The sequence below is a fragment of the Squalius cephalus genome, assembly GCF_949319135.1.
Source record: "Squalius cephalus genome assembly, chromosome: 17".
NCBI lineage: Eukaryota > Metazoa > Chordata > Actinopteri > Cypriniformes > Leuciscidae > Squalius > Squalius cephalus.
Window position 1 is genome coordinate 771,211 of NC_137138.1, and position 10,000 is coordinate 781,210.

A 10,000-nucleotide genomic window follows, 5' to 3' on the forward strand; every position below is an offset into this window, starting at 1 on the left:
TTCACTTGTTTCATTACTGCATGAATCAGCATTTTTGAACGAATCTCTTGAATAAATGATTCAATGACTCACTCATAAAGACTTCATTTGTTTCATTACTGGATGAATCAGTGTTTTTGAACAAATCTCTTTTTGTCTCAAAAGTGTTTTTGACTCACTCAAAGACTTCACTTCATTAAATCAATTTTCAGTAATAAAAAAGAACATCAATTGAAAAATGTATTTAACATGTAATAATGTATCAATAATATGATCTATTTTTTAATAAAATCTGTTTTCTAATTTTTTTTATTTAACATAAAAAATGGTGGTAATAATTTGAATTCAAAAACTTATTTAAAATGTATTTAATATTATTACATTTATATATTTAAATATTAACAAATTAATATTTAAATAATTTCAAAAACCAATGACTTCACTTGATTAATTACTGGAAGAATCAGTGTTTTTGAACGGATCTCTTGAATGAATGATTCAATGACAGACGTGTTTTTAACAGTCGCTTGTCTCCACCTACTGGTGTAACGATGTAATTGATACAATCTTTGTTTGAGTTACTTTCTAAAGGTGATTTACTCTATTCTGATCTCTACTGTACACATCAGTGTTTACATCTGAACTATAATCTTTTACCCCAGTACTTCTGTGATAATCTGAATCTGGACTGTAAGACAGAAATAATGTGTGTTGAAAAGACGGTTAGTGAAGCTGTTTCATGACCACGGCTCTCTCTGGACCAGAACACAGATCTGAATGTTGGAATCGAGCATTGCAGTGAAAGCGAGCGCTCACCCCAGCAGGATCTTGACGTGGATCTCTTTGTTGGTGCGCGAGACGGCGTTCAGGGTCAAGATCTCGGCGTCGTACCAGAAGCCTCGCTCCTCGGGAAGCTCCAGGTTATAGTTGACCATCACCACATCTCCCACCTGGAGCTGGTCGAAGCTCAGAAGAGTTCTGGCCCGCGGACGCACGTCATCCGGGCTCATCGGGACCACGCCGTTCTCCGGGTAACTGAAACAAGACCAGCGTCATCAGCGTCATCAACGAACGAATGTTTAACTAGAGACTGAACCACAGATGGCTGAGAGAAACATCATGTGCTTCACCAAAACTGAGAACTGCAATAATGACTGTTTTCAAACAGGTTTCCTGAGCACTGCCCTCTTCTGCCATTGGTCAGTCAAACGGGTAGCCCCGCCCCCAAACTCACTCCATTGGGTCAGAAGTTGACATGTTCGGGCTTGTTTTTAACAAGAGTCACAAGATAAAACTGCGAATGATTTATTTAAAGAACGGTTTCCGAAACTTGGGTTAACGAAAGCTAATTAGATAATAAAAAAAAAAATATATATATATACAAATTTTTTTTTTAAGTGCAAACAGTCAAAATAAAACACTTACTAAAAATAAAGTATATAAATATTAAATAAAAAATAAAAACGACTAAAATGTATTTCATATAAATTATCAAATTAAAAGATCATTTAAAAAATGTAATCATATATCATAAAAATGTCAAATTAATATGAATCTATGAATAAAAACAAAACAAAATTAAAGCCGTCAAAATAAAAATGTTTTTTTTAAGTAATAATATAAAAACAATAATAATAAAACAAAAATGTTTAAAATCTCAAAAAGTAAATAATAAATAATAAGAAACAATCAAAATAAAACACAAAAAATGTATTCATATACATTTTCAAATTGAAATAAATATTTCTAAAACATAAATCAAAATAAAAATTGCTAAAAATAAATTAAATCATAAAAATGTCAAATAAAAAAATAAAATAAGAACAGTCCAAATAAAACACTTGCTAAAAATTTATTAAATCAAAAAAATGTCACATCAAAATAATTTTAAAATAAATAACTGAACACTCTTGCCAAAAAAAGAAAGAAACGAAAACCTATATTTTATTTGTAGACCTGCATGTCATGTGACCATGAACTGACATCAGAGAACCGTGAACATGTGAATGATAAACCGCTGAACTATGAACTTCTGAGGGGACGTTATTCGGCTGATTTGATCACCTCTAACCTGCCGTATATCAGACGCCTTGATCTCTAGATCTCGACAGAAACGAGTCATTCTGAACGTTTTCATCCCACGCCACAACACGAATCTCCCGAGGATACACACGTCACATCAGTGGTGAAACACACACGTCTCGTACGACACGCCATTTTGAGGAGCAACGACACTAAGTGGAGTTTCAGAAAACATCTGGAAGAAACACTGTCGCTCTGACCGCATTCACGCTCCGTAACAATGGCTGAAAACACACACACACACACACACACACACACACACACACACACACACACACACACACACACACACACTCACACACACACACACTCTATTAATGCTGCTCTGAAAACACCATCACATGAGAAACAACGAACAGCAGACGTGAAGATTAAGACTGGAAACAGTGTGTGTGTGTGTTTCTGTCTGTCCATCTGTCTGTCTGGATCCGCTCTCACTCTTCTGATGCTCGACACGCTCATGTTCTGAATATCAATATCAATAACACACACACACACACACACAGAAAGCAGCAGAAAAACCTTGTGTGTATGTGTGTGTGTGTTAATGTGTGTATGTGAATGAGTGTGTTAATGTGTGTGTGTGAGAGAGTGAGAGTGTGTGTGTGTGTGTTAATGTGTGTGTGTGTGTGTGTATATGTGTGTGTGTGTGTGTGTGTGTGTTAATGAGGGCGTTTCTTCAGCTCCGGGCTCGTCTGACCCCGTGGACTCCAGAAAATAAACAGATTTCTTCAGTCTACTGATAACATTCTTCATCAGTCCTGCTCATCATCATCATCAGTTATTGTTTATCATGTACCGTTACTGCTTCCTGTTTACCTGATGATGATCTGATGTGTTCATCGGTGTAAAACTGATGAGTCCCGAGACTCCCGACAGTGTTTAACGCTGAATGAAGTGATGGTGTTTATCCGTCACAGGCTTCAGGCGTATCGCACGAACACACACATTTCTGCTGTCGGCACACACTAGTCATCTTCCTAACATCGATTCAAGATTCACTATATCTGTCAATATTACATCTATTCAATTTATATCAACATCACAACGGTGCAGCGAACGCTCAATCAATCGCCGCCTACAAATGCATTCGTTGAGCCAAAATCACACACTTCCATATGCAGATATCCATTACTTTAGTAATCGAGTATTTTACCGATTATTCCATCGATTAATCGGATAAAAAATAGATCCAACAGCCTTTAAAATGACTTAAAACACAAATATATAATAATAAGCAACAATAAATCCATCTCAGACAAAATTAATGTGCGATTCATTTGAGTTTAATTCGATTCATTAATTGCACTTAGGGTAATAATCGATGTAATCGCTCGACCGCCCTATAGATGCAGTGAGTGCTTTTCCTTTCCTTTTAAAAGCTGATAAGTGTATTTATTCTGCGATCATAACTACGCATGATTATATGGCTGAGTTATGAGTGAGTTATGGCTGAGTTATGGCTGAGTTATGAGTGAGTTATGGCTGAGTTATGGCTGAGTTATGGCTGAGTTATGAGTGAGTTATGGCTGAGTTATGGCTGAGTTATGAGTGAGTTATGGCTGAGTTATGGCTGAGTTATGAGTGAGTTATGAGTGAGTTATGAGTGAGTTATGGCTGAGTTATGAGTGAGTTATGAGTGAGTTATGGCTGAGTTATGAGTGAGTTATGGCTGAGTTATTGAGGGAGTTATGGCTGAGTTATGAGTGAGTTATGGCTGAGTTATGAGTGAGTTATGGCTGAGGTATGGCTGAGGTATGGCTGAGTTATGGCTGAGTTATGAGTGAGTTATGGCTGAGTTATGGCTGAGTTATGAGTGAGTTATGAGTGAGTTATGGCTGAGTTATGGCTGAGTTATGGCTGAGTTATGGCTGAGTTATGAGTGAGTTATGGCTGAGTTATGAGTGAGTTATGGCTGAGTTATGGCTGAGTTATGGCTGAGTTATGAGTGAGTTATGGCTGAGTTATGGCTGAGTTATGAGTGAGTTATGGCTGAGTTATGGCTGAGTTATGAGTGAGTTATGAGTGAGTTATGAGTGAGTTATGGCTGAGTTATGAGTGAGTTATGAGTGAGTTATGGCTGAGTTATGAGTGAGTTATGGCTGAGTTATTGAGGGAGTTATGGCTGAGTTATGAGTGAGTTATGGCTGAGTTATGAGTGAGTTATGGCTGAGGTATGGCTGAGGTATGGCTGAGTTATGGCTGAGTTATGAGTGAGTTATGGCTGAGTTATGGCTGAGTTATGAGTGAGTTATGAGTGAGTTATGGCTGAGTTATGGCTGAGTTATGGCTGAGTTATGAGTGAGTTATGGCTGAGTTATGAGTGAGTTATGGCTGAGTTATGGCTGAGTTATGAGTGAGTTATGGCTGAGTTATGGCTGAGTTATGAGTGAGTTATGAGTGAGTTATGGCTGAGTTATGGCTGAGTTATGAGTGAGTTATGGCTGAGTTATGAGTGAGTTATGAGTGAGTTATGGCTGAGTTATGAGTGAGTTATGGCTGAGTTATGGCTGAGTTATGAGTGAGTTATGGCTGAGTTATGGCTGAGTTATGAGTGAGTTATGAGTGAGTTATGAGTGAGTTATGAGTGAGTTATGGCTGAGTTATGAGTGAGTTATGGCTGAGTTATGAGTGAGTTATGGCTGAGTTATTGAGTGAGTTATGGCTGAGTTATGAGTGAGTTGTGGCTGAGTTATGAGTGAGTTATGGCTGAGTTATGAGTGAGTTATGGCTGAGTTATGAGTGAGTTATGGCTGAGTTATGAGTGAGTTATGGCTGAGTTATGGCTGAGTTATGGCTGAGTTATGAGTGAGTTATGAGTGAGTTATGGCTGAGTTATGGCTGAGTTATGAGTGAGTTATGAGTGAGTTATGAGTGAGTTATGGCTGAGTTATGAGTGAGTTATGAGTGAGTTATGGCTGAGTTATGAGTGAGTTATGAGTGAGTTATGAGTGAGTTATGGCTGAGTTATGAGTGAGTTATGAGTGAGTTATGGCTGAGTTATGAGTGAGTTATGGCTGAGTTATGAGTGAGTTATGGCTGAGTTATTGAGGGAGTTATGGCTGAGTTATGAGTGAGTTGTGGCTGAGTTATGAGTGAGTTATGGCTGAGTTATGAGTGAGTTATGGCTGAGTTATGAGTGAGTTATGGCTGAGTTATGGCTGAGGTATGGCTGAGTTATGAGTAAGTTATGGCTGAGTTATGAGTGAGTTATGGCTGAGTTATGGCTGAGTTATGAGTGAGTTATGGCTGAGTTATCAGCATCTTCAACAAAACTAGCAAACAAATCACACCGTCCAACAAACCCGGATCTGAACACAGAACACACCGACTCATTTAAGACATCTAATGTATTAAAAACACACAATCATATTCAATATTCTACTAATATGATGATGACCTAGCTTTTTCGTAAGTGCTTCTTGTCTTATTGTGAATGATTCATCAGCGAACGCTATTATAAAGAAATAAATATTCAGATATTTTGTCTGGAACTTCTGCTTGCTTTCACACATTATTAACAGAAACTACGAGTGTGAGCAGATTTATATAATTGACTGTTAATTGATTTGTTCATGGTTTGAGGTTTTTAGCATTTAAACAAACAAACAAACAAAAAATATAATTTAAACATGATGTATTTATTTATGTTAAAAACCTTATAAATAATTTTAGATATTAATATAAATAATCTTAAAAAGTTGCTGTGGGGAAAAATAAACATGTTTAAATAAAACATTTTTTAAATGCTAAAAAGAGAAATCATTTTAAATATTAATATATAAAACAGTTGTTGTGGGGACAAAATAAAAAAATATGATTTTAGTTTACATGTTTTTAAGTTTTTAACATTTAAACAAACAAACAGATGTTATTATTTAAACATGCTTTATTTATTTATTTATTTAAAAAACCCAAGAAATCATTTTAAATATTAATATAGTTGTTGCGGAGACAAAAATATATGTATGTTATCATTGCACATATTTTTAGTTTAGCATTTAAATAAACAAATAATATTATTTAAACATGTTTTATTTTATTTAGCATTTAAATGCTAAAAAACTATTCTAAATATTAATTTTAATATACATTTATTGAAATATTAATATATTAAAAACAGTTGTTGTGGAGACAAAATAAAAAATGATGTCAGTTTACGTGTTTTTAAGTTATCAACATTTAAATAAACAAATATATTATTATTATTCAAATTAGTTTTATTCATTTATTTAAAAAAAAAACTAAGACTTTAGATCATTTTAAATATTTAAAAAATATGGTGTCATGTTTTTAGGTTTTTAACATTTAAATAAATAGATTTTTATATTTTTGTTAAAACCGAAAGACAAATCATTTTAAATATTAATATTAAAATAAGTAGTTGTGGAGACAAAATAAAAAATATGATGTTTTTAAGTTATTAACATTTAAATAAACCGACACATTTTTGTTTTATTCATTTTTTTTTAAAGACTTTAGATCATTTAAAAAATAAAAAAAATAAATTGTAATGACATGTATTTAAGTTTTTAACATTTAAATAAATAAGCAATGCTATTATTAAACTTTTTTAAAATTTATGTTAAAAACCTAAGACAAACCATTTTATGACATGATGACTATTATAAAGTATATATGACAGGTCATAAAATCACGTTTGGGCTTGTTCACAATCATGTCGACTGTATCTGGGCCACATTGTGTCTTAATATCTCAGAGCAATCAAATTTATGGCATTTGGAACCAATTGGGTTTGATGCGCGTCTGATCTCTTAAACGCTGGCGGTTTCTTTACAAAGTCCACAGTTCTCTTCAAAGAAGACACTAGAAGTGTGTGTCTGTCGGAGAAGTGTGTGTCTCTCGGAGAAGTGTGTATCTGTCAGGGACGGCAATACTGACAACATCCAGAAACAACTCGACAACTGACAACTCGTCAGAAACACCAGCGATTTCAAACCGTGTTGAGCCCCGCCTCCACTCACTCACTCAGCTCAGAGATCCACTGGTTGGCGATCACACGTTGATATGATTGGTTACAAGGTAGTTTGTGACGTCAGAAACACCAGCGATTTCAAACCGTGTTGAGCCCCGCCTCCACTCACTCACTCACTCACTCACTCAGCTCAGAGATCCACTGGTTGACGATCACTCGTTGATCTGATTGGTTACAAGGTAGTTTGTGACGTCAGAAACACCAGCGATTTCAAAGCGTGTTGAGCCCCGCCTCCACTCACTCACTCACTCAGCTCAGAGATCCACTGGTTGACGATCACACGTTGATCTGATTGGTTACAAGGTAGTTTGTGACGTCAGAAACACCAGCGATTTCAAAGCGTGTTGAGCCCCGCCTCCACTCACTCACTCACTCACTCACTCAGAGATCCACTGGTTGACGATCACACGTTGATCTGATTGGTTACAAGGTAGTTTGTGACGTCAGAAACACCAGCGATTTCAAAGCGTGTTGAGCCCCGCCTCCACTCACTCACTCACTCACTCAGAGATCCACTGGTTGACGATCACACGTTGATCTGATTGGTTACAAGGTAGTTTGTGACGTCAGAAACACCAGCGATTTCAAAGCGTGTTGAGCCCCGCCTCCACTCACTCACTCACTCAGCTCAGAGATCCACTGGTTGACGATCACACGTTGATCTGATTGGTTACAAGGTAGTTTGTGACGTCAGAAACACCAGCGATTTCAAAGCGTGTTGAGCCCCGCCTCCACTCACTCACTCACTCACTCACTCAGAGATCCACTGGTTGACGATCACACGTTGATCTGATTGGTTACAAGGTAGTTTGTGACGTCAGAAACACCAGCGATTTCAAAGTGTGTTTTTGAGACTGTCTTTGGTTCACTGCAGTTTTAAGGAGGAAATACTCAGCAATGCTGTCGACTTATGAATTTACACATGCTTTGTATACTAAAAACACCACATAGACACATAAACAACATTAAAAGCTGGATTTACACCACAGGGGGACTTTAATATTTTGAATTAGCTTTTTTTCATGTTAATTTCAGTTTATTTCTGATTTTAAAGTAGTTTATATTTTATTTTAGCTATATTTCTATAAACAGAAATGTTACAATGTTACGATAATAATCTTGGTTCACACTCTGAATCAGACCCAGGTGACCCGTGCACTAGTTCCTGTTACTAACCTCAACAAACACTGTTCTTGGATCAGCTTGGTTTCCCAGCATGCATTGCTTTGCTTTCGGAAGCGATACACTTACCCCATTCAGAACGCATCCCATCATGCAAATCACAGCAATACCAATCCACCGCACCACGGTAAGAATCCAATTAAAATCCAGACCAGAGGGGGGGAAATAAAGAGACTTCCTTCCCATGATGCACTTACTCTTCATATTTAATGTGGTACAAGACGTCCTGGCGGCTGTTTGCTGAATCTGTTTTGGAGGTTGTCGATTGGCTGTTGTCCGTGTTTAACCCTTTCTCCGGCGCGCTGGTAGAGTCGGCGTTCGCCTCAGACTCCAGTTTGCCATTAGTGCGTTTGCTGGGTCGGCCCACCCTGTTCTGTCCTTTACTGGCAGGAGTGACTTTAGCAATGATGCCTTCGAACCAGGCGCCGATACTGACGTCTCTGCAGTCCACCAACTCGTTCACCTGAACACAACGCAAACAAGAAACAGGTACGCATCATGATCATCACACTTACAGGCTCATGATTAACTGTCTTATCAGTCACTGTGATTCAACTGCCTATTTGCTCAAGCCACTGCCTTTATTTGTTTATCACACCTTATTTATTTGTTATTTAAGTCAGAATTGTGAGAAAAAAGTCAGACTTGCGAGATATAAACTCAAAATTGCGAGAAAAAAAGTCAGTATTGTGAGAAAAGTCAGAATTACGAGAAAAAAGTCAGAACTGCAAGAAATTCAGAACTGCGAGAAAAGTCAGATTGCGAGAAAAAGATTGCGAGAAAAAGTCAAATTGCGAGAAAAGTCAGACTGCGAGAAATTCAGAACTGCGAGAAAAGTCAGATTGCGAGAAAAAGATTGCGAGAAAAGTCAGACTGCGAGAAAAAAGTCAGAATTGCAAGAAAAAAGTCAGAACTGCGAGAAATTCAGAACTGCGAGAAAAGTCAGATTGCGAGAAAAAGTCAAATTGCGAGAAAAGTCAGACTGCGAGAAATTCAGAACTGCGAGAAAAGTCAGATTGCGAGAAAAAGATTGCGAGAAAAAGATTGCGAGAAAAAGATAGCGAGAAAAGTCAGACTGCGAGAAAAAAGTCAGAATTGGAAGAAAAAAGTCAGAATAAAAAGTCAGTATTGCGAGAAAAGTCAGAATTGGAAGAAAAAAGTCAGAATAAAAAGTCAGTATTGCGAGAAAAGTCAGAATTATGAGAAAAAAGCCAGAATTGGAAGAAAAAAGTCAGAATAAAAAGTCAGTATTGCGAGAAAAGTCAGAATTATGAGAAAAAAGCCAGAATTGCAAAGAAAAAGGTCAGAATTGTGAGATATAAACTGAACAAAACTGAATAAACAAATATTTCACAGGGTAGAATGAGATGAATTATAAAAACAACAATCACCACCATAAATATTAAAACAAATATCATTTGAAAATATGATTATTACCATTTTTATTAAAATAATATTTTAGGTTATTATTATTATTATTATTATATGTCATGAATGTTAGGCTATATTATACGTTATGTTAAAATTCACACTTTGATTTTGGTACACAACTCATCTAAATATTAAATTATATTGATCAAATTTATAATTATCATAAATGCATGTAATGTTTTGTAGCATTTTTAGTTTAATGAGTAAATTAAATTAATTCAAAGTGCAATGAATTAATGGTAAATTAAATAAACAATAATAATAATAATATCTAAAAATATATATAAAATTAAATTATATTTTAAAATGTTATTATCAAAGTAATATTTT

General features: G+C 36.0%; 1 protein-coding gene across 1 annotated transcript in view; it reads right to left on the minus strand.

Moving 5' to 3' along the window:
- The window catches only part of uhrf2 (ubiquitin like with PHD and ring finger domains 2), a 38,142-nt gene that overhangs the window by 16,043 nt on the left and 12,099 nt on the right, over positions 1-10,000 (minus strand). The window contains exons 3-4 of the mRNA XM_079846869.1: positions 8,437-8,702; positions 796-1,014 (exon numbers count right to left, since the gene is read on the minus strand). Of these exons, the coding sequence (XP_079702995.1) occupies positions 796-1,014; positions 8,437-8,702 (485 nt within the window). The remainder of the gene's footprint in view (positions 1-795; positions 1,015-8,436; positions 8,703-10,000) is intronic.